At 52.5% G+C, this 27,883-nt stretch overlaps 1 protein-coding gene and 1 long non-coding RNA gene across 8 annotated transcripts; one reads left to right on the top strand and one right to left on the bottom strand.

Annotated features, from left to right (window-relative positions):
* Positions 1 to 22: 22 nt before the first annotated feature.
* Positions 23 to 7,594, bottom strand: LOC112984726 (uncharacterized). 2 transcript variants are annotated; one of them, XR_010388840.1, is made up of 3 exons: positions 6,853 to 7,594; positions 5,626 to 5,867; positions 23 to 5,503 (listed from the first exon to the last, which is right to left on the bottom strand). It is a non-coding gene; the product is annotated as an uncharacterized LOC112984726 (long non-coding RNA). The 2 variants fall into 2 exon arrangements; XR_010388839.1 differs by lacking the exon at positions 6,853 to 7,594 and adding an exon at positions 6,053 to 6,257.
* Positions 6,300 to 27,336, top strand: TMEM150C (transmembrane protein 150C). 6 transcript variants are annotated; one of them, XM_064510337.1, is made up of 9 exons: positions 6,300 to 6,419; positions 12,971 to 13,112; positions 18,340 to 18,421; positions 19,517 to 19,570; positions 19,697 to 19,729; positions 19,832 to 19,899; positions 21,389 to 21,516; positions 24,010 to 24,187; positions 26,230 to 27,336. In XM_064510337.1, the coding sequence occupies exons 2-9, from the start codon at positions 13,106 to 13,108 to the stop codon at positions 26,436 to 26,438; spliced, it is 759 nt and encodes a 252-aa protein (XP_064366407.1). In that variant the 5' UTR covers positions 6,300 to 6,419; positions 12,971 to 13,105; the 3' UTR covers positions 26,439 to 27,336. The 6 variants fall into 6 exon arrangements, with proteins under 6 accessions (XP_064366407.1, XP_064366405.1, XP_064366408.1 ...); XM_064510335.1 differs by having other exon boundaries at positions 18,337 to 18,421; XM_064510336.1 differs by lacking the exon at positions 6,300 to 6,419 and adding an exon at positions 11,446 to 11,465 and having other exon boundaries at positions 18,337 to 18,421.
* Positions 27,337 to 27,883: the final 547 nt, after the last annotated feature.

Raw genomic sequence — 27,883 nt, 5'->3', positions numbered from 1 at the left:
TCAAGCCGATACAGGCTTGAAAGGAGACCATGGCAAGGTCTTGCATGTGAAAATTACACTTTAATAATTAAATATTAGTCAAATGTGACTTTGAATAGAAAAGTTAAATATTTTGTTCAGATTTTTCTGCAAGTTCTTCTCTCTTTTGCTGCTTTCTCAAACACAGCTGAAATTTGCCAGAAGGCCTGGGTGTGCCAGAAGTGTGCGTCTCAGTGTGCAAACATTCGGAGTCGGGGCCTTTTGGCAGACGGAGGAATTACACATGCACGTGGTAGATGTCTCCCTCTACCACATGTGGTGCCTACGGGGTGCTGGGGGCTGAACCGGTCTCCCCAGAGCCATAACCAGCTGGTTAGAAGCACTGGTCTGTCGGAGCATCTCTTCCTTCTTCCTGTGGTTGGCAGGCCCATTGAAGAGTAGCAAAAATTACTGGGAACCTACCATCAAAATGACGTGGGTGATGAGTCTGGACTTGATGTTTGAGTGGAGAAGTGAAGCTTGGAAAGTGCACAAACACTTAATTTAATTGGCTATTTATTCATTTTGTTTGTGCAGTTTCCCGTCTGGAGAACTGAAGTGAATGCAGTTTACAGGGAACTTGCATGCAGATCTTCCAGTTAATTTTTATCGTCATTTAGATCCTTTTTTTTTTTTTTTTTTTTCTTTTGGTACTGCTATTACTTGGACTTCCCTAAGCTGATTCCTGTCAAGCATATGGTGTAAGAAGAATAACTGACCCTACAAAGAGATCCATGCTGTTCTGAACCTCTCTGACTATGCGAATATCTTCTCACTGCAGGCAAAAGAGCAGCAGCAACACAGGATTCGGAGATCTGAGAATTTGAAATCATTTGCAAATGACCCATATTTTTGAGAAACTGAAAGTAAGCAAAGAAACATCCCAAAAAAATGAAAAGCTATTCCATCAAAATGTCTTGTCTTTGAGCTTGCACTTCATGAGTTCCTGTCCCTCTACCTTAAGATCTCCAGGTAAAACTAGTGTGGTAGAGTTGATCAAAAAATGCCAGTTATCTTTTGTAGGAAAATTACATTCTCATTTCAAAAAAAAATACCTTGAATTATGGTAAAACAAAACCAAAAAATAGCATGCAGGGTTTGGGGGTTTTCTTCTTTGGAAAACACTTCGGACGTGCTCTTTTCTCTTCCTGTAGAGCAGTCTCATCTTCCACTGCAGGGCAGGCAGGCCCCGCGCCTTCCCGCAGGGCAGCTGTGGGATGCCCCTGCTAGGGGAAGGTCTCCCTGTCCCCTGCAGCTCCGTGGCACGGCAGCTACACAGGGACGCAGGGAAAGGGCTGCGCTGGACTGCAGCAGCTCTGGTGGTGGCCCGGCAGTCGAGGACCCCACAAGCACTGTGTGGACAGCACAAAAGCATTTAGGGGCTACTGGCTGATGGGCTCTTCATGGGCTGGGCTAAACCAAGAATACGGTGACTTCCGAGCTTTTTGCAAGGCAAGTCATTCCCTCATCTTCTTTCGTCCATAACCTTGTTTACAGCACCTTGTACCATCTGGTACAACATCAAGTATGACCGAGATCAAGAGCTGTCAATTCTTATTTGCACGTTTTCCCCTCTCATGGCTTCTTGCAGTGTTAACTGAGGGTTTCAAAGCTCTTACCTTTTGCATATAACAGCAGCTGGCTCATTTCTACCTTTTCCCTGTAGTCTGTGAGGTTCTTAGGAAATGTGGTGTTGGCTCAGAAATCAGATTTGTTCCTTCCCATAGCAGAAACTCTAAAGTAGGTCACCTGCTTTCTGACATGTGTCAGCTTAAGGAAATGCTAAGCCAGCAGTGGAACTTGGCGAGCTCATTAAAGGAGAATTTCAGTCATAACTTAGAGCATGTACTTGGCTAAGCAAATATTGAAGGAGTCCCGTCAGGGCTGTGTATAAACACGACAGTCTGAAAGCGGAGCGAAGCATGCAGAAATGGAGCAAGGCCAAGGCTGCAATTGTTCATGATACAGGAGTTTCTGGGCTCGACCAAACCTCACCAATTGCTTGATGGTAATGGGAGGACATGCAGGCAATTTTTCAGGTTTTTCTGGGCGTTTATGGCAGATTTCTGCCAGCTCGCTTCAGTAGCCTCATCCTCTCCCTTTAAAGCAAGAGTAATATCTGCATCCCTATCTCCCTCTGCAGCTTGTAAATACAATGTAAATGCAGTCCCTTGGCTCAGGCTTCTGTACGGCTGATCATTTTTCAGAGCCAGTAATCAGCAGCCAGAACACGGCTTTTGGAAAATAAGCCCGACAGCTGGGAAGCACGGTTTTACTTTAGGTATTGCATTGCGCTGACGGGGCAGGAGGCTCCCTGGAATAAACTAATCTGAAAAACCTTGTATATCCACATAAGCCCAAGAGACCGTGCAAGGTTGATAAAAAAGATTCCTGGGCTGTGGCCCCAAAGGCACAGCTGGGCTGTTAATATCGGCTCTCCCTCGCACCCGATTCAGCTTCCAGCAGAGAGCAAGCTTTGTTATCCATAATGAGTGGGGCTTGCCTGTCGGCTCACGCTTGGGCAAGCTGAACAGGGATATGTTATATTTACTGCAGCTCGTGAGCTGCTTTTATGCTTGCATTACGGTCGCTTCCTCTCTCTTGCACAGTGGCATCTTGGATGCTGAAGCCCCCTGCATGGGGCAAAACCCATAGGAGAGAGCACGGAGGGAGGGACGTGCCAGTGCCCGCGCAGGCTTGTGGGATCACAGGGAGCGCTCCGGCAACCCCTCCGTGTGCCATTTTGGAGCTGTCCCACGAACACCCATGAATCGCTGTTTCTGTGTCCAGGATTTAAAGCCTCGTCTCAGGTCTTCCTTGCAGCAGGAATGTGAATTCGACAGTCCAGCACCACCACTTTGGTTCCAGCATTTCAACATTGCTGCTTTCTTGCGGTGAATCGGGGTGAGTTCCTTCCATTTGCTGCTCCAGCCCAAATTCCCCTTGAACTTTTGGTAGCTGGAAAGCAGGGGAGAGCTGTGGGGATGGAGCGTGTGGTCCGGGGGGACTGGTATTTGGGAATATTGCTCCAGGTGAGAAAGGGCACTTTGCCCATGACAGCCCCTCCAGGAGATCCGGAGGGACACGCGCTAATGCAAAGCAGGGGACACGCGTGCTCAGGCAGCGTGCACTCAGCAGCAGGGCGTTCAAAAAAATGAAGTCTATCAAAATATTTAAAAAACTGGATGAATGAACAGATGGCTTGGATGAGAGATGATCTAGCTAATGTAATGAGGGCCATCACTTAAAAGTCATCCTCGGTTTGGGGTGAAAGGGAGCAAGATGGGAAAACCAGATGGTTAAACTCTCTTTAGTATACATATATTTCCCAGGAATGAAAGCAATTTACCAGCAATTCCCTTTTCATCCTTCCTCCCCTCAATTTCCCCCCATTCCCTACAAAAAAAAAAAAAAACCCAGCCCAGCAAAACCGTATCCAGGCTGCAGTGGTAAACAGCACCCAGCGAGGGCTGCAAGCAAATGGGGAACTGGCTTGGTTTCTCTCTGAGCTTGAGTGAGGTCTGCCAGGGGGTTTTGGTGCTGTGGCAGTCTTATTTTTCACATGACAAATAAAATATCTCCGAGGCCAGGTCCTGCTACTCTACCTCCCGTGTCGTTTCATCCCCAATGCTGTGGACCCAGGGCTCCAGACTGTTGTTCCTCCTTTCCTTCGCCCAAACAGGCACAGACGTGGAGCCAGTGCGAAATCAAGTCTTAATTAAAAGCACTGACATGGTGAAATTTGGACAGGGAACACCCACATGCTTTATGGCATCGGGGGAGGGGGGAGAGGAAATGTTAATTAACAGGCAGCAAAACGATAATTTTGAACATTTGCCCGTGTTTGATTTGGTCCCATTTCCGAGCCAGGCGCATTTCCAGGTAGGCTCCCGGGGGGGGGGGGGGGAATCCCCCCTGCCTGTGGCTCAGCAGGAAAAACCCGCTGGGGACTGAGGCGCTGAAGTTGTGCAGGAAAACAGGGACTTTTCAGGTGTCCCCCATTCCTGCTACCCCCCCGCCTGAGCCCTGCAATCACACCCAAAGGGGGAACCGGCGTGGGCCAGGGGTCAGGACAACGTTCCCAAGACAACCCAGCTGGAGAGGTCGATCACACCGTGATGGGGAGAGAAAATCTTCGGTCATGTGGGCACGGGACTAGCCTTGGGATGAAAGCCAGCCATCGGAAATGCCCTTCTCCTAAGTGGTGATTTTTAATTTCTACAAGGTTGTTGGCAGGCTTGCCAGCACCATGCCTTTTCCAACGTTTAAAGGGACACCATCTGCTCAAAAAAGAGCTCCTTGAACAAAACGACTTGAATGTTAAGAAAATGAAATTGCTTTAAAATCCCATATGCCGCACTGCCTCTTTCTTTCCAGTTTTGGCTGGCGGCGGAGGTGCAGCGACTGAGTCTGTTTCTGGTTAGTCGCTGGGTTTTCCTTTCCAGGCAAAGCCGCTGGAGCTAAGCGTTGCCACTTCTTGCTTGTTATGCAGGTTTTTTCAGCCTTAGTGTCTGAAAGCAAAAGGTTACTTGAACTCAAAGACCTTCCTGCCATAGGGTAAAATGAGAGTTATCGGTATTATCCATCCTGGGGAACAGACAAGGCACTGTGTACTCCAAAGCCCTGCTGAAGAGGGGAAGGTGTCACTGTTCACAGATGGGGAGCGGGACCGGGCGCAGGCCGGGTGGTCTCTCCCTGCCGGTGGACACACGCCCCAGCTTGTGCAGGGTATGATAACAAGGCGTTTGTCACCACCGCCGCTATTATCTGCTACCAACCACTTGCGGCCTAAACTGATGTCAAGAGCCTGACCCACACCAAAGCTGCCTCATAAATCAAGTGAAAGGGGAATTAATGTCTACAACTCCATGCTGATCAGGCATGAGGACCCATGACGGGGGCTTCCACTATTTACTTTTCTAAATCTGAGAAGTGGAGACCTTTGTCACAAGTTTTCATTAATTTCTTTTCCCTTCCCTTTTGAAAACCCAGCCAGCGGGTTGAGCCCAGAGGAGTGTGTCAGAGTGACACAGGTTCTGGCTACTGAAAAGGACATCAAGAAACCTAATCAAAACAGACATGCGCCTTAGAAACGTATAAAATGTGACAATAACAACAGCTCTGTGGAGCTCCCTCTCAGCTGAACTGGGACCCCCCTTATTGCGTCCTGCACACTTGAGACCCTCGCCTGATGTGGAACAGGTCGTATCACCCCTGCTTGCTCTGTCTGTAGTGTAGTCTGTTCTCTTTACCCTGTTAAATACGGAACTTGCTATATTGTTTAAACTCTCTTGCTTAAGGATACTGGTGCACTTAATAAATACCTGAAACCTGATAACTGCCTGGCTCTTTGGTCAGTGAAGCATTAAAGGAAAATATATGTCACCCCGCTGGCCACGAGCGGTGTTCGTGACATCCACGTATACCTAAAAATCTTCCCGCCTTCCTTTGCCTTGTGACTGTCATCTCGTAACAGCTGCCTCACCTGTAAATAAAAATAAAAGGGCATTTATTATTAATCAGAATTTGTACTGCAGTTGTTAGCTCCCCGGCTGTATTCCCTTGTTGCAGCAGATGCTGAACAAGCAGTACCGATGTAGCTGTTACCTCGGCGTTTCGACAGTATGTGGCAGGTGACGGGAAACGATGGCGGGAGAAGACGGGGCAGCGAGGCTGGAGAAACCCGCCGTCGCGGACCCGCGCGTCGCAGGCATCCTGGCAGCGGTGCATTGGGGAAGGCGGCTGTGACTTTGGGCTGAGTTCTCAGCTCTGGCTATCTCGGAGGAGGGTGAAGGCTCTTAACTTGGATTACGGGAAACCACGAGGCCTGTGAGCTACAGGGGGAAATCCTGGGAGATAAAAATCGTAATGTTAACGGGCCTCACTAATTGCTGGAAACGTTGCCTGGCTGAGCAAGGCCGGGAGCGTTGTTTCCCCGTGGTTATCAGCAGCGCCAGCTTTGGAGGCTACGCTCAGCGGTCAACGGGAAAAGACGAGAAAGCGAAGCAGCGCTGGGTGGTTACTTAGTCGTCACCTGTCTTTATTTGCACCTCCTCAGCGTGGCGGTGCCGCACAGAGCCGCGGCGGAGGAAAACCCTGGCAGAGCTTTCTGAGTTTGATGGGCTTCGCCTGCTGCCTCGTAGTGCCAGCACCAGCTAAGACTCGGCCTAACCACCTCCTTGCTCGCGTTGTGCAAGACACAACGCAGCAACCGCCGCCGCTCACGCCCGCCGGGCCAAGCCCCGGCCCCGCCGCCAGCGGGGGGGGCGGTGGCGGCGGCAGACTCCGCCTGGCCGGGGCGGTGCCGAGCGGCCGGGGCCGCCCCTCGGGCGGGGAGCCCGGCCCCGCCGGGCCGCCGCTCCCGCAAGGGCCGGAGCCGCCGCCGCCGCCGCCGCCCGCAGGTAGGAGCCGCGCCGCCCTTCCCCGCCGGGCCCCGCGCGCGGCGCCCCCGTAACGGCCGCGAGCGACCGTTGGGGGCGGCGCCCCCCTCCCCCCCCCCGCCGCCCCTGTCACAGCGCCCCCCTCCTGCCACCCCCCTCCTCTCACACTGCCCCCCCCGCTGTCGCACTGTCCCCTCTCCCGTCACCCCCCCCTCAGCCCTGTCACACCGCCCCCCCCCGTCACACCGATCCCCCGTCTGTCACACGCCCCCCCCTCCTGTCACACGCCCCCCCATCACCGGCAGCCCCCCTCCCCCCCCCCCGCCAGCGGGGCTCAGCACCCTCCCCTCAGCCCCAGCCTGCTCCCGGCCCTGCCCTCCGCAGGGTGCCCGCTGCCCCCTCTCCCTTTCCCCCCCGCCCCGTGTGTACCCGGGTCTGTGCGTGCATGGCCGACCCGTCGTGGGTGCCGGTGGTTGGACCTTGCCCCAGAGACGGCTTCCCCGTCAAGCGCCACCGGGGCCCCTTGTCCCAGCTCGCCCGCGCGGCCTTGGCGCTGGCCTTCCCCGAAGGTTGCGGTCGCGGTCGCGCGGGCGGTTGGGCCTCAGGAGAGATGCTCCCGTCTCCCCCGCGGGGCACGGTCCTTGCTCGTCGCCATAGGTGACAGCGCGGGAGGTCACCGGGGACGCAAAGGGACGCCTGACCTGAGATGGCAGCTGTGCCCGGACATGCAATCTGTACGCTGCGCAAACCGAAAGGCTGAGAGGGATGGGGAGGCGCGAGAAGAAGGTCCGGGTCAGCCGGCAAGCAGGGCTGCACGTGCCAGCAGCAGAGCGTGCGGCTGAAAGGCTCCCTGTGTTCAGTCTAAGCTAGAGATGAGTCAGTGAGGCCCACGTCGCCTCACGCAGATGCCGGCTTACCTCCCTACCTTAGCTTGCCGCGTGCGTTAGTCGGGGGCGGCGTGCTTAGGTGCGTCGCTGATGTTGTGGTCCTCTCCCGGAGGGGCTGCGAGCGAGAGCTCGCCTGACATAGGGCACCAGAGATGCTGCAGCGCTCGGCTGCCTCGGGAGGAGCCGCGAGCCTGATGCCGTCTTTCCTGGAGCTTGCTCCTTTCAGGCGGATGGACACGAGATAGCCGAGACTGGTAGAGCCACTTGACAGCGGACAAGCACGTGCTGTCTGGGCCCCACACGAGTTCCCCGGGATCCCGTTATAAACGAGACCCCCTAGGTAATGATCTCTGCATCCGTCTTGTTCCCGGGCTCCTCCGTGGCAGCCTCTCCGCTGGCTTCTGTCTCAAAGGGGCTTGAGGGATTTGATGGCGACGGAGCTAGGCAGGGTCATCTGTCAGTCTGCCTCCCGGACCGGCCGCCTCGCGATCTGTGGAGACGTTTGTACGGTTGAGGCTGTAGGCTCCGGTAGGTTTTCCCTTCCCTAGCTCCGGTCTGGGCGCCTGGCACACAGGCTGTGGCCTGGTAACTCCCCGGGAAGGCAGCAGGTTTCAGGGAAGCCCCTTCAGCTCTGCTGCAGTCCCTCAGGGGCCAGCTTGGCACTGGTGTCCCCGGACGAGGAGGTCACTTGGGACCTCTGCGTTAGCTTTTCCTTATGGCGCTGCGCTTGTGCCAGACCTTTGATTCAGAGCCCTCAGGCTACAAAGGTGAGAGGAAGTCTGAGCTCATCTTCCTTTCGATGTGTTTTTGATTTTTAAACAAAGCTGCTAGGGAAGGTGACCTTAAGGACTGTCTGATTAACATTCATGCAGTCCTTATGTCGTAGCAACATACACGTGTATGGTTAATTATAAATAGCAGCCCAACATGGAGTAGGGAAGTATGTAAAAGGTACATACCAATAAACTGTCCTTTGTTTCTTGCTTAAGCGATAATACTGCCTTAAAGGAGGGGACTTGATTCGTGCTAACTTTCTGCCTTTGGGTAAAGGACTCAATAACTGGAACTTGTATTTGGTTAACAGAGATCTGGCTTCTGTTGTCACTTTAGTGCTGTTAAAAGTTAAATTCTTCAGAGAATCCAGTTCTCGTGTTGTTATTCGTATTCCGCTGTCAGCATTTTCTGAGCTTGGGTGATGGAAGTCAATTCACTGGTTTCATTTCCCCTTTCAAGATTCTTTGTGCTGCAGTGTTTGCTTTTCAGATGCGGAGCAGGGATGTGCACTTGTGTGAACACCAATGTTTTCACTTGCGTTTTCTTGGAAGAAGTGTCATGTCCACGGTTTCCTCTCCTCCCCCAGCAATTTCCGGACAGCTCGAGTTTGCAAGACTTACGAGTTGGCCCAACAGAGAGACTTTGAGGTCCTGCTCTTGCAATCCAAGCTCAAACAATGAGCTCCGATTGCAGGACAAATGTGAGCGAAGGGGCAGAGAAGAAAGTCTGTGGGAAGCAGGAGAGATGATCCTAAGTAATATATTCAGAGGAGAAAGTGGCTAGGAGCGATGGCTGGCAGGTGAGAAGGCTCTGGACTGGGACTCAGTACACGCTCCTCCACGCCACAGATTTCCCGTGTGACCTCGGGGCAACTCTAAGACCTCCTTGTCTACAGTGGAGACGATAACACTTGCATTTGGCATCGTCTCAAGGAGCCTCCCAAAGGCTTCCGGGTGCCCAGCTCCCCTCGCCGTGGGCCTCTGCAGGCCGTGTAGCTCGTCATCCGAGGTGCAGAGCTTCGTGCGCGTTTCCATTGCCAAGGTTGCCCCCGGATGGCTGTGCCTGCAGTGGGAGGGCGGTCGCTCCTGTGGCAGTCTCTCTGCTAGAGTGGTCTTTGCACCACAAAGACCTTCATGCCGTCGGTGGAGATGCAGACCAGGCTCCCGGGGCGAGGGCTGGCCCCGTGCGCGGGCTGGGAGGAGATGCCGCACGCTGCCCCGGCCTCCACGATTCCTCTCTTGCGAGCGGGAGCTGGTGCGTTGCAAAAAGCAGGCGCCTCTTCCCCAGTGCGGAGTCGCCAAGCCAGGCTCCTGCGGGGAACAGATGGTGCTTCAGGACCTCGGTTCGGCAAACGCGGTGGAAGGAGAGGCCCAGGGACTTTCTGGCTGCCACTCGGGCAAGGGTCAAGCTACCTATCCCAAGGGAAGTGACAGGAAGAGAAGAAAAGCTGGGGGGACTTGCGTGGATCTGCTGCGATGGTGGAGGAAGTTCTGACGTCCTGCTCACTATTTCCTGAGCTGGGACAGATCCAGGTAGCTGGGGAGGGGCCTTTTTCCCTGTCTTCTTCCCTGCTCCCTGTAAAGCACCCCTGGGGCTTACCAGGAGCTGCACGGTCCTCTAACATGCGAAGAGCCTCCTCTGAACGCCCGGAAATCTGCCGAAGCTTTCACCTCTCCTAATACTTCATTTTAACAAGTGTCAAAGGGATGTGAATTCAAAATCAGTCATTCTCGTGTCAGCCTTAACAGCTGATAAAGTACAAAAGAAGAATGAGTATAGTGGGTACATTCATTAATGTATTACTTCGGTAGTGCGAGCAGTCTTGGGAATATTATTACTGGTAATAGCAGTAGTATTTTCCTTTCCTCAGGGAGAATGGAAGTCTTCATTCACCCCTCACTGGGAAGATCTCAGATCCTTTTGCAACATTGCCTGTGCTTTTTCACATCTCAGAAGTCTCAGAAAGCGTTGCCTGATTTTACACGGAAGTAAAATCTGTCGGGTGTTTTTGTGCGTGTGTTTCGTAAAGGAGCATCACTTATCCTGTCCCCACCAGCCTGAGTCCGAAGAACCTGTGGACCGATGAACCGAAAACCTGTCGGTTTTGGCACCGCATGACTGCAGGGGTGGACTTTGTCTGGCCGAGCCACCAGAGATGGACACGGCTCTGCCGGGGTCTGAGCCTGGAGAGCCTCCCCTGCGTGTGAGCCCTGTAGGAAGGTCTTGGCCCAGCTGTATGCCCTCAGAGGTGGTTTAATGTGGTCTCCTGCGTAACACAAGACTGTCTCTGGAAATATTTCTGAAGATAACAGAAGTTTTAAGCTTCCTGGACGTGAGGGACAGAGTGGTTGCAGCAGGCTTGTAGGTTTGGTCCCTCTTTAGAGGGTGAAGGCTGTCCCCCTCCCACCCTGTCTGCTGCATTCACAACAGGTTTGCATGAAGGAAGTAAAACACTGCGTGGCCCCTTCTTCCTGGAGCTCAGCCAAGCACCCCACAGACAGCGATTTATGGTTGCAACAGCCTGGGAGACTGATCAATAAACATTACTAATCCCTATAGGTAAGGCCACTGAGGTAGCGGTGAGCACCATAGAAATGCCCATGAACGATTACTTACTTGGCCTGCGTCTCGGAGTAAATGATTTCCATAGGTGCAAATGGAGCCAAAACAGTGGTATTGTGTCCGTCAGTCTTGTTTTACCTCCTGCTCTCGTTCGTTTGTCATTAACACTAATGGTGTTTGCACTCCGGCTTGTGTAAACTCACGGCTCGGGACGTGTCTGCCTTGGAAACGCACGCAGAGCAAGTAAACGCAAAGCTCACTGTTCTGCAGGTGCCACCTGAACGTAAACCTTGGGCGAACTGATGACGCTGGTAGTTTGCACGCTCGACAGTCTCTGTGCCAGAAAGGGCACCCTTAGCCTGATGGAAAGAGCTAAGTTGCGGGTGCTGCACGCTTGTTCCTTGCAGCTCGCCGGCCGGTCCTTGCCCTCATTGCTGCTTCTCTGGGGCTTCGGTGATTAATGCAAGGTGAAGTTGACCTTAGTTTGCCACCTAAAAAGAGGAGAAGGCAGAAGCCACCTCTGAGGCAAATGCTGAAGGGGTTTGTGAAGGAAAACTGCTCTTCTGAGAAAGCGCCGTGGGCTGTATCACACGTCCTCAACGTTCACAGGCCTCGGATGTGCTCCCCGTTCCCGACAAGTGTGGACCGCTCCACGTTTACACTTCTGCCGGTGGTGCCCGCTGGTGTAGCCGACGCTGATGCTGCTTTGTGGACAGTGCACACCTCTTTGGAAGGGTGGAGCTGCAAGGTTCAATACCGTGCCAAGCGGTGGGAAAAATGGAGCTTGCGCTTCCAGCCGATGGGTCAAAAAGGGAGAGAAGGGACAAGAGAGGTGAAATACCAGGTGAACGCAAGGAAGAGCCTTTTTTAGACCGTTTGGAAAGCTGTATAGCCTGAGTGTATGTTTTGTGCTTGCTGTGGAAAGAGCGATGACAGGGTAGCAAGGGAAAGGAAACCCGCAACTGTGCTGGCCTTCCAGGGCATGTACTCTTTAATGCATAAACTATGGGAGAAAGCGGAAATATAACCAGGAGTAACTGCTGTGTGAAGGCTTTTCTGCAAGTGCCACACCTACTCTGTCTTTCCCGACCTTCAAAGCTGTCTGTATTTCCGCATCACATATCTGCCTCTTTCTTCAGCAGGTTTTGCCTCCCTGTTGTGCCTGCTTTGCCACTCCCAACACTCGCGTTGTTTGTCGGGTAATCCGGACAAACCTTTCGTGCGGACATCCTATCCCCTTTCTTTGTAGTGCGTTCTTGGCCTCACTTGCTCCTCCGGATTAGAAATGCATGAAGGCATTGGAGTTTTTGGAACTTGGGAGCAAACAAAACTTGTCCACAAAACTATCAATCTGTGCATACATACACTGTTGAAATCACCGTACCTTGTGGAAGAGAAAAAGCTGTTCTCGTCGTTGCTGGTTCAGGCAGAGAGGCCATTGGATTGGGGTGGTTAAAGTGGATGACGGTCACCGGATTGCGTGTCTGCAAGGTGCCTCAGACTTTCTGAGACTTTGCTGCGAAAGCGACCTGCATTTGTTTGTCATCTGCAGAGCAGGGAAGTGGTTTTGGAGGCTCTTTCCTTGCAGCATAGCTTAAGCAGGGATGGCAGTGTTGTCTTTTATTTAACGCGGAGATAAAGAGCACTCCTCGTTCTCCGGTAGTTCACCTCTTTGGTGCTTGGCTGGGACTTTGGAGGAGGTGCTGCAGCGGTGCAGAACTAGCTGTTCTCACAAGTCTTTGGTACCAGAGGGTTGGCTAACCGTGCATGGGGAAAATATGCCCTTTGGGTGAGGGACGGTGGGGTTAGATCTGTTCTGAGACTCCGTTAGGGACTCCCAGGGCTTCTTAGGAGAGGCCTGGCTAAAGTGAGCCCAGCCTTGAATTCAGCTGTTGAAGAGGTGTCGAGGCCTCTGTCCTGGATCATGGGCAGACCGAGGTGCCCGTATTGGAAGGACTTGCCGGGGGCTGCTTGCCGCCTGCCTTGCACAGCTCCTGAAACCATTAGGAGCCGGCAGGGCTGGATATGCTTGCGACGGGCGCTCCCAAGCTCCTCAGCTTGCTGTCAGTCTTCCTCTAAGCCCTGACCGCTCCGCTCCTGCTTCACTGCCTGTTGACCGAGCCATTTCTTTCTTCACTTGTGCCTCATGCGGCTCCTGCCTCTGCCCCGTTTGCCTGTTGGAGGCCCAGGCCGAAGGCCCCAAGTGCCCAAGCCCTGGTCCTTACGGAAGCGGGACCGCGGGGGAATCGGCGCGGGCCAACGTAGGTGCGCGGGTCACAGCACTATAGAGGCCCGCAGAACTCCCCTACGTTTTTAGGGTGGTTAATTGTCTTTATTTGTATTTTTTAGCATCTGGGACTCTGGTCTTGAAGCAGAACACACCTGACTGGTGCAACACCAAATGCAAGGAAGGCAGACCCAGCCCAGAAGAGTGTACGGTCAACGTCTCTGGCTTTAACACAGCAGCGCAACACCGGTTCCTAAATGGCCTGTAAGGACTCATGTCTAATTGAGCGCAGAGATGGAATGACAGCAGGAAGCAGTGTACAAAGTGCATGTTTTTTGGAAGGCGGTAGGACGCAGAGGGGTGGTGCTGGCCTAGGGATCCGTGGGTGCTGGGGTACTGTCTCTGAGCAGGACTTGCTAGGAGGGGCATGGTGTTCTGACCAGGGTGCTCAGGAAAGGCTGTATATTTAAATATATAAATACACACACACACATATGCATATTTACAAAACTGATAATGAATTAATTTTCTACAACCCCAAACTTTTTTCCGATTTTGAAGTAAGCGCAGTTTTTTGGTTGAAAACATTCTTTTTCCATCTGAAGATCAGGAATGAGTTGAACTAAGCGAAGAATCAGTGTCTTAGAACTGGGCTTCAAAGGAGAATTTTTTTTTGTACTTATTTAAGGTCATTCCCACCAGTTTGCACTCCTGCCAGAAGCCTGGGAATTTTCTCCCCAAGTAAGTTTGGACAGGTCTAAGAGGGACAGTGTGGGGAAGTGGATGATGATACTTTTCTGAGCCTTTTTTTTGATGACTAGGTTTCGTTCCTTTGATGTGCTTCACCCATCTGCATTATGTTTGTGTTGGCCAGAGCATCTCATTAGCATGCTGGATGCATTTGCAGCGTGCGAAATCAGATATGAAATATGTAAGGATGTTTCTCCGGGTGAAAGCATTGCTCCTCAACATCATTGCAGGGTTATTGAAGCATCTCTCGCTTCCTGTGCATGCATCCTGGAGATGCCTTTATCTTTTCCCATAACTCTCTTAAATAAATAAATAATTAAATACGGCATTTGGGCACTGCACAGCCTGGAGAGTGTAGGTGGGTCCCTGGAGCAAGCAGAAGGTCATACCTTGCCAGGGGATGGGGGATAGCTTCTTTCCCCATCGTCCCACTATTTTGTTATTTATTTGCAAGTCTCCGCCATCCCTCGTCCCTCTCATTGTGGGCTCAGGCCGGAAGCCTTGAGATGAACCTGAAAACACTCTGCTTTATTATGTTGGCACTTGTGGCTTGTGGGTGGTGGATGACGTAATGTGCTTGTTTGTATCCTTTCGGTTGTAACGATTAGGCTATTTTTATTTTTAAAAGCAAAGCAGAGCTGTAGCAGGCTCCTCCTGCCCCCCCAGATCCATTGTATTTGTTCCTCTTTGATTGTTACTGATTAGCATCAATTCTGTATGACTTGCTTTATGTTTTGAACAGTTTTCCTTCTTCTCCCAGTGCTGTTGGCTCTGCATCTGCAGTCTGCGAAATGACTCGGTGGCCCAGTGCTGTGACATGCAGGAACATTGCTCTGGTTTATCACGCAGCTTGTGCAGGGGCCCTTGAAAGGCATCAGTATGTCCTAGTCTTAAAAAAGACGTTCAACTCCGTTAACGTGATAATTTTGTTCCTCCTTACGTTCCCATCCTCTGGCGAAATCAGCTTCAGGAAGAGCCTGTAACTTTGCCTGGCAGATGAAATTAAGATGCTTATATTAAATGAACCCTGAGCAGGCAGCAGTATATGCTTGGTGAGCTGCCTGCTGTAATTGAAGCACGTACATTCGAGGCATAGGAGCTTAATTGGTTGAGGGGGTGTAGTGGGGCAATGGCAATAAAGCAAAGCAAACAGCAGATCATCTGAGCAGATTTAGAAATAAAAACGGTAACAGAAATAACAGAATAAGTCTACACTGAGAGAAATTCTCTTCTCAAGAAATATCCCGTGGCAGGGTGTGTGTGAACGTGAAGCCATTTGCCGTCCTGCGCCGTGTCCTGTGCTGGCTGGCTCCGGGAGCGCAGCTCGGTGGGATTTTTGCAACATTGGTGTGAGACTGTGTGTCCAGGTGGACTGGAAAACCACGACGCGTGCCTTTGGGAAGGAGGGCTAACTCTGGCTGAGGTCAGCTGCGGAGCTGCAAACACGTTCGTACTAGCTTCTGGGAAGCCGTTGCACCGCAAGGGCTTTCAGTTGCCAAAGGGCTTCCCGTGAAAAGCTTAAAAATGGAAGACAAAAGGGTGTGTGCAGTTGCCAGCTGCCTGCTGGACACGGTATGTTTATTTGGGAAAACACGGGTCTGTGGAGATGGCTGTCGTTGCCAGCTGGAATTGGCTGCTCTGACTTGGCACCACCGGTTGTGGTAGCGACGCGTAACAGAGCTGTTCGGGGGAAGGCCAGCTTTGCCACTTCCCTGTCGGAGCGTTTAACCGACAAAGAAATTGTTCCTGCGTTCCCCGCGGAGAATCCGGGTTATTTTTCCTCTTGCTCTCGGCCTTTTATTTTGGCTCCGTTGCTGCGGTGCTGCAGAGGGGCTGTCGTTCGGGTTGCCCGTTCTCGCGTTGCTGCCGGCTGCTGAAGGCGCTGGTCTGAGGATCGGCCGGAGTCTCCCAGCTCGAAGCCGTGAACGGTGGGGCCATCTGTGGAGGGGACAAGTTAGCTTGAAGACAGCTACGGGGAACGATCTCTGCTGAACAGCAGCGCGGAGTGAAGGGGGGCTGGCACGTGCTGGGGTTTTTCCTTCGGAAGGAAGGGAGGCTACAGGTGGTTTTTCTCCTGCAAATGAGGGAGCAGATGAGACATGCCCAAGTGCTGAGTCCTGATTTTAAACCGTCTTCTGCCCACGTGAGGATGTTGAAGCATCTTCAAGCCCATGTGAGGTGGAACCCCATCTCTGTTAGCAGTTCAGTAGCTCTTTGGGGATATGCTTTGCTTTGCCTTATTTGTCCTCATTCTCCAGGACTATTCATGGCCAGAACGGAGGCAAAAAGGGGCCACTGGTCAGGGAAGTGCAGGGGAGAGGGGGCCCAATGCGTGGGCTACGGTTGTGCAGAGGAGGCTTGGTTTTCACACTGGAGGGACACCTCCGTTCCCAGCAAGGCTTTGGGGGCAGAGCAGCCGAGTTACGCTGACGGGGCAGCACGTCAGGCCTGGCTAACCCCTCCACACCCCGCCTGGGTCTGCGCCCATCTCCAGCATGTGCTTGCTGATAGCTCGGTTGGCTTTCCGAGTAACTGGCATTGCTGCAGGGAGGAGAAGGCTCCCCCGGGGGCTCTATCTGGCTCCATGGGGCCGGCCCTGCTGCGTAGTGGACGGTGATAGATGAGGAGCCACGAGACCGTGGGCGGGCTGCCTCACCTCCCGGGCCTCGCCCGTGCCGTCCGCCCGCGGCTCACTCCTGTGTGTTGTGGCAGCTGCCAGCGGCGCCGCTGGTCCAGCCGTCGCCTCCCTGCCCGCCGCCTGCGGATGCTCCGGCACACGCTCACCCCACGCCGTGCCCAGCCCCGAGGCTGCGGAGGAGACGGGACGGCCGCAGCATCCTCTCCGAGGCAACATCTTACCCGCTTGGCCGCGTTGCGCCAGCTGTGAGAGGCAGCTTGCCCGGCCCTCGGTGCCCTGCAGGGACGGCCGGCCTGCGGCGAGGTGGTTATTTTCCCAATATTTTTTCCCAAAGGTTCAGCCCTCGCTGTCCTGAGCTCTCTGGGACGCCCGGAGCGGGACACCGCGCGGGTGCCTGTTGTGCTGTCTTAGAGATGCTGCTGCTCCTCTCTGGTGCAAATCCAAATGGCCGCGATGGGAGGAGTCCCGGGACGTGTTTCTTTTCACCGACCGGAAGCGTTTCACAGAACCGACGTCCCGCAGGGATCCCGTGTCCTGTGCCGGTCGTCCGGTTAACGTATACTGATTTCAGACACCGTTTTCTGTTAGCTGTCGGCGGAAGGAGGGCTCTGGCAACGTGAAAGTCGAAGTCGGGGCTGAGGCGTCCCCCTGGCTGGTGACGCTGGGTGCCAGTCCCGACCCCCCCTCCGCTGCAGGGCTTCGGAGCAGAGGCATGGTTAACTGGACAGCATTTTCGTATTTTCCCGCGCCATCCTGGCATGGACTCCCCATCCCTGCGTGCTCTGCCCAGGGGGAAAAGCCCTGTGCCGCCCTGCTTCCCGCGCCATCGGCGATGCCAAGATAGCTCGTGGAGGCTGCAGCTCCGTGGCTGAGAGGCATGCTGCAGGGCGGAGGAGCTGTGGCAGCCCGTTAGCGAAGACAAGTGTTATTCCTAGTATTTGCTTTTATTGCCTAAATGAATCCTTTGTACCTTTTTCTGAGGAGGAAGGGTACGTAATATCTGCTTTCCGCTGACCTAAAAGGATCACGTTGCCTCGGCTCCGACCGTCACCGTAGAGAACGGGAGGCTCGAGAATGGCGTTAGCGGTAATTACAGGAAAGCAAGGCCGTGCCGGAGCACCGGCTCCCAGCCGCTGAGGGATGCTGCTGTGCGCCTGCGGGGGCTGCGGGAGGGAAAGGCGAGCGCACCGCTGCGCAGCAGCCGCGGAAAACCGAGCTGCAAAATGCTTTGCGTGTCCTGCGTGGAGCGAGAGGAATAGAGACGAGACGGATGGGGGAATCTAGTCTGTCCTCGTTGAGAATTTTTTCCTGTGCGGTTGCACGCTATGGGTCTGTGTAAACACAGCAGCTTTTCCGTTGACGTGTTTAATACTTGCATGATTCACGCGCTCTCTGTGCAGTTATCTCTGCTCGCAAGCCAGTGAAGAGCCCTTATTTGACGGCCTCGTGATTTTGTGCAGGTGTGGCATTGCTCGGGGTACATCGAGGCCCGTGGACCCGCATGCTGAGGGATGTTGTTTTGCTCCCCTGCCAGGCTCTGCATCTCGCCCCTCTTCTGCCTCTTTGCAGCTGGGCTGACGCTGCCATGGGGACCTCCGGGGCCCTGGGATCTGCCTGCATCCTCGGTGCCTGGGGTGCCGGTACTTGGCTCTGCTCCGAGGGCGCCCAAACGCTCTTTTTAGTTGATCGCTGCGGCTGGGAGGGGGACCGCTGGCCCTGGGCTCCGTGGAGACGAGGGGCGAGCACATGCGGGAGCTGGCGCCCGGCCGCGGGACCTTGCGCAAACTGCCGGAGGAAACGCTTTTGAAAGCACCCAAACCCTGTAGGCGTGTCTGAAAAGCCTCCCCCTCGCTGGGCTCTGTGTGCCTCGCTCTGTCTGCCCAGCGCGGACCATGCCGTCCCTGCGCGGCAGCTTAGCCCCTTCCGCCAGTCGCGGCGGCGTGAAAGGGTCGCGGTGCCCTGGCCGTTTGGAGCTGGTCCCCGGGTGCTTCGGCCCCTGCTTCGTCGATGCTCTTGCTGCTTTCAGAAGAGGGGGACAGGGAGGGAGGAAGGGCGCCTGTTCCGTCTTTCCCTTCTTTTCACTTTGTCCTTTGTTTCTAGCAGGTATGGACGGGAAGAAATGCAGCGTGTGGATGTTTCTACCGCTTGTGTTTACCCTGTTTACTTCAGCCGGATTATGGATAGTGTAAGTTACCTCCTGCCAGTTATCTGGGAGCGCAAGTTAGACCAGCACAGCCTGTAGTACTTCTGTGGCATGGGCTGTGTTGCAGAAGGCAGAGTCAGTCGCGGGTGCTTTGCCCTTGCGTTTCTGTGGGGCTGGAAAGGCGTGTGATAGCCTGTGTGGGGCAGGAGCCAGTCCGTGCCAGGCCCAGCTCAGAGGTGCAAGAGGGGCCAGTTCGTGGCTTGGAGGATCGCGTTTATGGCCCCGTGTTTCTTCGCTCCGCAGGCCACGTTTCTGACCTTGCCTTTTCCTTGGCGCATGTTACTGGGAGCTGAAAATAAGCCAAACGAAAAATGCAAAAATTCCCCTTTGTCCCCTTCTCTTTAAATGACTCAGCGAAGCTCTGGGAGAAGTGCTTAGGCCTTGCTTTGGGAAAGCGCTTTGGGCCGCAAGCGCAAATTCCTCAGCATCCAGCACCGTACTGACAGCCTGCCAGGAGCTCAGTGCTGACACCTCACTTTCACCCTTATATTTCTTAGCAAAATTGCATTTCCCGAAGCTGGGCTCTCCCCGAGCGGGCAGGCAGGCAGAGCACGAATTTGGGAGCGATAAACGTGCAAGCAGCAGCTATGCTCAGCCTGAGGAAGGGCTACGTTGTAGGTTATGACCTTGCCCATGGTCTGCGGATGATGTTTTCCAGCAGCAGGGGCAGCTTAAGCTGTCTGTCTGACCCCCATTGCTTGCTCCTCTTGTCCCGTCCCCCCTGTTTGTATGAGAACAGCTTTTTGTGGGGAGCACAGTGAAGCAGATGACTGAAATGCTCCAGATGAAAAAGGAAAGCGCTCCCCTGGGTGGTTATTTTTAACGCGGTTCAGTTCAGTGACCTCGTTTCTCTACCGGACCATGCGAAAACAGACGTAACACAAAGGTAGGCACAGAACTGGGGTGGGAAATGAGTGGTGAGCTGTCCTGCGGGCGTGATCAGAGAGACGCGGGCTGCCTCCAGCAGGGCCTGATTTTGGCTGACCTAGGGCCAGTGGGCTTCGGGGCGCTTTGATGTTTGGAACTGAAGCCAGAAGGAGGTTTTACCCTGTTTTGGTCTTCTTCCCCATTTGACAGGTACTTCATAGCAGTGGAAGATAACAAAATCATTCCACTAAGTGTGCCGGATAGGTAAGAGTTGGTTGTGGTTTTTACTCTATCTAAAATCAGTTGTTTGTTTAAAAAAATTAAACAGTAAAAGCGAAATGAGAGAGAAAATCTTGAATTTTCCTGTTCCTGTGCATTTATGTCTCCTAGGAAACCAGGTTCCAAAAGACCACCTTATATAAGGTAAGTAAACAGTTTTCTTCCAACTATCATTCTGATTAATGGGTGTTATTTACATATCTTTGCCATCCCTGAGTTACAACGATAAACTTTATATTTTCAAAGTATTGCAGGTGATGCACCTCCTGCAAGCTGTGTCTTTAGCCAAGTCATGAACATGGCAGCATTTCTAGGTAGGAACTACAAGGAGAATGTTTCTTTCTCTCTCATTATTCATTTTAAAAAGTCATTGGAACATAAGTAACATCCAATAAGTACTGTTCATGAATCTGATGATGTGGAAGCCTTTATACTGCTGTTGCTACTGATTAAGCCAGTATTATTTTGTCTTCATTTGTAGAAACACAGAATGATGCTGGATGCATTTGAGCTTTTAATTCCCTTGCGTAGTTCCCATCAGTGTTTTAGGAAAAAAAATCACACAATTTCAGGGGAGTGGTATTTCTCTTTTCTAAGGATCCTGCACTGTAGAAATAGAAATGAGAAAGTTCCTGCAGGGGAGCTCACCTACTCACAGGTTTGCTGCCCCAACAGTTAGCTGAAGATGAAAAACTGAAAATCTCTTTTTGTGGAGAACACAGTTCTTCTGTTTTCCAGGATTTGGAGGCTACTGATTCTCCAGAGCAAATTGTGAGAGAGTAAATTAAAACAGCTTTTGCAATTTGGATAAAGGTGGATATTCTTCACTTACAGTGCCCTTATTTTTCTAAACCGTGTTTTTGGTATTATACCAGAGTTTTTGTGGATAATATATATCTATCTTGCTAACACAGACAATTTACAACAATATGACCAGCATATGGTCAGTCTGAGCATAAGCGTAAGAAGGTGTTCAGCAGCAACCAGCAAAACATCTCAACTACCTGGCTTTTCTGTGGTCTCTTTTGAATGCCAGCCAAAAGCAAACTGATTGCTTAGCTTTCTGTGTTGCTTTCTGTGTGGCGAGAGTAAACAACGTAACAGTCTCCTAGGGTTATGTTATGACATACCGTACATCATATACCGTATATCGTATACCATATACCATATCGTGGCCCTTTGGCTAGAATAGACTCTTCCAGTCTTTGCGGGAAACTAATGCAATATTCCAGGCTGCTTATTTTGGACAGCTTGGAGAAAGCTTGACAGATCTCAGTCTGTTCATGGGACCAGCTCCTGGTTCCAGTGGATGAGAGGAGACACTGGGCCCTATGGTAAAACCTGCAGAACTATGTATATGCTGGTCATAGTTTTTTCCAATGTGGCTGGAGTTTGATGTGCCTCCTCCAAGAGAGCTCACTGCTGGCCGGTGGAGTGAAACTTGACGCAAGCCCAGTTGCTGTGGTTTGAGCGCATGCTGTGTACTGAGTGCTGGGAGCTTCACAAACAGGAAGGTGCTCTTCTTTTCCCCCAAAAGTTTTCAACCTAGCTCCTAGACAAAACACAAGGAGGAAGGGGAGCCAGGGGTCTGGTGCTACCTGGGTTAGAGGAGAACGTCTTCCTGTGTTTCATGTCTTAGGTGACTAGCGGGAGGGGGCCCATGCAGAAGCACTTAGCTAGGCTGCTGGCAGCCAGCCCTCTGCCCCGGCTGGACGGCAAGGGGTCTGTGAGTGCCCTGGCCAGGTAGTTACTGCCACAGGTTTTACATAATGACGCACCTTGCACTCTCTGTTTCTCCCTCAGCACTTGTCATCTCTGTCCTGCGCTTCATTCAGCTGAAGCCCAAGGTGCTAAACCCTTGGCTGAACATCAGCGGCCTGGTGGCCTTATGCCTGGCCTCCTTTGGGATGACCTTACTTGGCAACTTTCAGGTACGGCACAGCAGGCTCTCCCGCTCCACACACCCCTTTATTAGTTCTTAACCCGCTCTTCCCCCTCGGACCGCTGTGTCTGTGTCGTGAGGTGCTGCTTTTCTACTAGACCTGATCTAGCAGGTCTTCGAACTACCTGCGATGTGAGCTCTGGAGATAATGTGTCTGGCTCTGTCCCAGACCTCCTCTGCCTGCTCTGCCACCTCCCTGGGCCACCGTAACTGGCTCCAGCGACACGCTGAGATGAAGGACCCTGATAATTTTCAAGTATTCCCAGCAGGAGCTGCACCTGCACGCTTGTGCTTCATGTGCCAAGAGCCGCGGGCCGGCATCTGCTGAATCTCTTGAACCCTTGGGTTTGGCACAGATGGTCCTGGGTAAAAGGACTGAGCTGGAAGTCTACATACGCATCTGTGTTAACAGATGCGCAGCTGCCCACACAGATTTAACGCAGAATCTTGTGCCCTTCATTTAAAATGTGTTTGGTGATTAAATCTACCTCCTGCTTGTCCTCAGACTGGCCACGAGAGGGGCGCAGTAGGGAAATCCTGCTTTTCCCGGTGTGACGGGGGCCCCGGCTGAGGTCCCTGTAATTCTCGAACTGTTCTGCCACGTCATCGGTGCAGACAAACAAGCTGTCAGCTGCACAAGCTTGCTCTGTAGGGTGATGAGGCCACTGTGATCATGAGGCTGTGTCTGTTAGACCTGCAGTGAAAATCAAGTCTTTGGCATTAGCGGCACTTGGGTTTCCCCATCCCACTGCTGTCTCTGGTGTTTCGCCTCTTATTGGGATGCAAGTCGCAAGCCCCATCTGCTGAGACCTGAGGAAGGTCAGTGTAGGCCAGGATCTCTTCTGGCTTTGCAGGCAGAAAGCTGTTTTTCCTGCTAATACAGAAAAGGTACGAGTTTTATGAAGGATGGGTATCTGCTTGGGTTGTGGAGTGGTTGCAGGAACTGTGCGTCCTTTTCAGTCTTTTTTTCTTCTTTTTTTTGTAATGAGGTGGGAGCTAATTTGATTGTTTCCAACTTTCTAACTCCATGTGGCTCTTTTGGAGTCAGGCAACCAACTAAAAACTTGCAGTCTTGCTTTTTCCTGAAAGCTTCCCAGCTGGGAACTATGGGGCTCTTAACAGCCTTGTATAGGTGTGAGAAGGATATTGCTCGTACAGCACAGGCGCTGGGAAGCAGTTTCAACCTCTCCTTCCTTTACTTTCCCCTCAGAGCAAATGCCTGTTCTTTAAAAGTGGATACTTTGAATCATTCTATGTATTCTGGACTAACAGTCCCTGCCTTGTTGTTTAGCTGTATCCTTGCTTAGATCTGGTGCCAAATCGTGAAAGTATGTGGTAATTAGACCTCAGTCCATGCTCTTTTCCTGCCTGACTGCTGAGCTGAATGTGGCATTAAATCACATTTTTGGAAAATTACAGATTGGGATGTTTTAGAGAGATGTCAAGGCTGCGAGTCCCATGCAGTGCAGGCTGCCTTGGGAAAGCAGGCTCAGCCCTGTTTTTGTCTGTGCCATCGTTTTAACCAACCCTTAAAAAAAAAAAAAAGTGGGGAGGAAGAGGGGGAGGAGAGATCAGTGAAGGCAAAGTAATAGGCTGTTATTTTGTAAATCGTGGCCTGTTTGATGGGAGTTTGTTAAGTCACAGAAAGCTGCAGGGAGGAATTATGTCTTTATGGTTTATTTCCTAGGGGATCCTCAGAGGCAGAGGGAAAAGGGAAATTGTTCAGCCCAAGTCTTGCCTGGACTGGGCTTTCTGAATGGGTTTGCATCCCAGAGGGATCGCTTCGCAGACTCCTGCTCGTTAAGCCTGGCTTTCCTTTGGCCTTGCAGTAGTGCGCGGTCACTGAGCTCAGTGTGACAGGGGAACCAAGGGATGAAGAAGCACTTTCCCTGCGGAGAGGTTGGGCTCTCGTTGCCTCAGGCCCTGCTGGCTGAGGATGGGTGGGAGAGGGGACAAGCAGTCAGCTTTTTGTTGGGAGAAACTTGGCAAACCGGGCGCGTGTTTCCGTGGTTTGGCTCACGCTAGCTCAGAGGCGGTGTCAGGGCTCCGGCTGCTCCCTGCCGAGGCAGCGCTGCTCCGTGCAGCTGGTGCCGGAGGTTGCGCAATTTGTTTCCGTTGCGTGGAGCTGAACAAAATCCCAGTGGGTTGTCTTTGCCTATCCTGGCCAAGGCAGGGAAGGATTTCTTTCTGAGCACTGTGTTGGTGGGCCTTTTCAGGTTGCTGCAGAGGGGGTCCCCGGGAGCTTGCCTTTTCCACTGTGCTTGGTTTTGGGCAGAAGATCCACTTGACTGTGACAGCTGTCCACTCATCGTGGTTACGTGACACCTTACATCTTAGCCAGAGGAAATGATACAGCGTGTCTGTCTCACACCCCCCAGTGATTCCCACTCTTCTCTCCTCCATCCCACTCCAGCAGCAACCCAAGCTGGCTAGTAGATGATTTCTGTTGTGCCCGAACAATAACGGCCCTGTTTCTTCCTAGCTTTCCAACGATGAGGAGATCCACAATGTGGGCACATCGCTGACCTTTGGCTTTGGGACCTTGGCATGCTGGATCCAGTCTGCCCTCACCCTCAAGATCAACCTGAAGAATGAAGGACGGAAAGTCGGGATCCCACGAGTTGTCCTGTCAGCCAGCATCACCCTCTGCGTGGTGCTCTGTATCCTTTAGTCTTGCTCCCTGGGAAGGCAGGTAACCTAGATGTTTGACTCTCTCTGAAGCAGGAAACTTTGGGTCTTCTCACGTCCATCCTCAGTTCTCGAAGCATTTCAGAGTGCTGTTCATCTTCTCTATTGGCATAATCTTGTGGTTGGCAGCCCTATTTTACGTGGAAGCACCACTTCACAAATGGGCTAAGCCCTCACTTCCCCCATATTTTTAAACTTATTCATAGTGATTTCTGAGGTGGTTGTAGTATTGACCAGTAGCCATGTGATTTAAGGGCATTACTGCTTACCTACACAATAGCATTTAAGATCATGCACAATATGGGGAGAAAAATCTCAGGAGAGCAAACAAACAAGGGAAGAAATCAGGTTTCTGAAGACGAGTAGAATTTGATGTGTCTGTTAAAATGCTCCAGGGCAATACAGCCAGGTCTGTTCTCTAAGATGGGTATCACACTCAGAAGCTGCTGGGTCTCATCAACTTCCAGTTAGACTGAGGTGTTTAACCAAGTGGGATTTTGTAGTGGAGTCTGCAGTCTGGATGTTCTTGTGGTTTCCTCTTCTCCTTGTCCTTGCTGGTCCCAATCCAGCCCTTCTATTTGCACCAGCTCTCATGCGGACTGGAAGGTTGCTTTGGTGGAGCAGTTCACTGCACAGCTGCATCAGCATTAGTGCCGGGTCAAGTGAGAGGACAGGAATGAACTGTCAGGAATAAGCTAATCCCCCTCTTTTTGGGAACAGCCTGTTCTTAAAATAATTCCTGGGTCGCTTGGCTGCTTTTGAACATCTCAGTGGTCCAGAAGAATAGCAGATTGGTGTGGAGATGTACTGTCGGTCCCCTCCCAAACTTCCTTGGAAAAGTTTGTAGCTTGGCATCATGCTTCGGTGTACGTAAGGTGGGAGTTTGGCAGGTGCCTGTGGTGCTCCCCTCCTCTCCCTTTCCCCAAGACCGCAGCTCCGCCAGGGTGTCTGTGTTGGAGAGCTGCGCACCGGGAGCTGCGACGAGCTGGGTCAGGCACCCGCTGTTGGGATGGGCTGGTCTGCTGCGTCGGGGCTTAGCTGCTCCCGCACTGACGTGCTGGGGGCTCCCAGCCTGGCCCTCCCCAGCCTGGTGCTTGGCGCCGAGGAGCTTGGGCCCTCCATGGGAGGGGGAGCTGAGGCAGTCCCGCTCCCCCCGTTGGCGTCGCAAAGGTTTGGGGCTGGCTCTCCACCCCGTGCAACCTGCGCACAACCTTGGCGCTACAGGGGATGTGGGAGAGCCTTGAAGCCAGACACACCATGTGGGCACAAATTCGGTTTGCTGATGCTAAGCCCAAGCGTAGCCCAAGATGAAAAGCCTCTGATTACCCACTCTGTGCAGTTAAAGGATGGGAGAAGCTGCTTGTTTTGTTGATTTTTTTTTTTTTTTTGAAACCTGTGAGGCTGAGCGATCCTGTGTTCTCAGAGTGCAGAGGAAAGCCTGAGAGACAGAAGAGCCAGTAGGTTTCAAGATCTGCAGTGAGCCAGGGCCGTCCCCCAGGTCAGGAAGGCGTCCTGTGCTTTAGAGGAGCTGAGTATTGCGCTTAAGGAGCACGCACACATGACACAAGACCCAGCAGTGGGACCTTGGTGCCAGGCAACATGCAGTCTGAACACATATTTGAGCCTGGAAGACAGTTTTTGGCTCTGGCAGAGCTCTTTTCCTTTTCAGTGTAACATGCCATATTGTGTAGATTGCTGTTTCCAGCTTTCACGGGAAGGGCTGATTTTGCAGGTGCTCTGAAGAGAAAGGAAGGTTGTACGGTGTAGACTGTAAGGTGTTCCCATGGCCTGCGGTGCAGTGATCCGATCCAGTCCCTCCGGGAGGTTCCTGGAAGAAAAGGGTGCTGGTCTGGGGCCCATAGCTGGAGCCCCATCTCACCGGCTCTGTCACTGATCAGTTGCGTGGTCAAGCAAGTCACCGACTCCTTTTTGCCTCATTCCCACAATAGGTGTTTGTCAGTGTCCCAGCTCCCATGTGCTCTCCCAGGACATTCTCCCTGACTTCCTCTTCCAGATTTCATCCTGATGATGCAGGGCATCCACGTGCATGCTGCCAGGATCCAGTGGGGCCTGGTGATGTGCTTCCTCTGCTACTTTGGCACGTTTGCGGTGGAGTTCAGGCACTACAGATTTGAGATCGTTTGCTCTGAGTACCAGGAAAACTTCCTGAGCTTTTCCGAAAGCCTATCTGAAGCCTCTGAGTACCAGACGGATCAGGTGTAGCCCATCCTCTGGCGGGGGGGAGAGGGGCTGGTGTGTTCTTATGGGCTAAACATGACCTCATGTATACTTTTTTGATGAGTTTGTTTTCCATGTGCAATCATGACCACATTGCCAAAGGGCTCTGAGGGCAGCTGTCTCAATAAGAGCCAAACAAAAATACCTGTCTGATGGAAGAGGAATGGGTCGTTTTGAACTGTCATGTGAGCGAGCACAAGTTTATGCTACCAGTGACTTTCTCAGCAGCTGCCGCAGTCCTGTTGTTCAAGACACGCAACAGCCGGTCCTTGCGACGCCTCTCTGAGGCTGGCACCCCGGGACTGTCCTGCACAGGAGGGACTGAAGGAAAAGAACCTCTCCAGGCACAGAGACTCTGCAGAAATCGACAGTTCCCAAGTCACTAGATGGCATCTTTTATGTGTATAGCATTGGTTTGTTTGCTTTGGATAGCCGTAAGTTGGTAGGGGTGAGAAAGCGGCCGTTTCTTCCGGACTTGGACTCAGCCAGTGGAAGACCCAAACGAACGGGCTTTTGCTGCGAGCAGGCGGGCGTTTCTTCCAGCTTGCAAAGCAGTCGAAGGGGAAGTCAGGTTTGGGTGAGATGAGGCTGTTGAACACAGTAAAGAGGCAGCGAGACTTGACCGATGCCACCTTGTAGCCAGGTGGGTTGTGCACACACCAGAGAGGATGACACTCGCCACCTCTGTGGGGCACTACGCTTGGCTTCGCCTTTCAGGCTCAGCAGCTGGTACTGAGCAAAGCGAGGTGCTGAATTCAGACACGAATGCCTGTATGCCGGCTCTAAAGATGACCCAGAGAAGGTTGCTTTCTGTGAGTGTTTAGTGCTTCCACCACATGGCACGCCTAATATTTCAAAAGCCCTTTTTTTTTTTTTTTTTTTTCCTCATAGACAGGGAAAAAAAATGTTGTTTTCAAAGACACTAGACTTGCCTGCAATGAAAACATACATTGCAGCTGGGTTTTACAGGCATAGATTTATTTTTGCTACTCATGTGCTTAGAAGTCAAGTTTCAGAGACGCTGATGCTAGGCTCCAGCCCTACCAGCATGGCCAGGTTTCCTGAGCGGGGTCTGCCACACGCTCCAGTTTCGAAGGCTGAAGTGGGCTTCCGAGGAACACAGGCCCGGGGGGACACAGCATGGGAGCAGCGCTTCCCCAGGGCTCGGGGGACATGGCATGGCAGCTGCAGGAAGGAACCGGGGAAAACTGAATGGTTTCTCCCTCCCCATCCCTTAGGGACAGGTAATTAACCAGTCCTTTCCTCTGAGCTGAATGACCAAAACCAAGTAGTTTTGTTGTGCACTCCAAGTGGTGCTTGAATTGGAAGGCTGGCTGAAATACAAAAAAACCCCAAGAAACTTTGCCTGCAGACAGGTGGGCTGTTTTTCAAAGAAAAAGCAGAAGCCCAAACCCTGTGTCTGAATCCCC

This window comes from Dromaius novaehollandiae, chromosome 4, assembly GCF_036370855.1.
Source record: "Dromaius novaehollandiae isolate bDroNov1 chromosome 4, bDroNov1.hap1, whole genome shotgun sequence".
Classification (NCBI taxonomy): Eukaryota; Metazoa; Chordata; class Aves; order Casuariiformes; family Dromaiidae; genus Dromaius; species Dromaius novaehollandiae.
The sequence above is the reverse complement of the archived record's forward strand: the minus strand, read 5'-3'. Positions and strand labels throughout refer to the sequence as shown.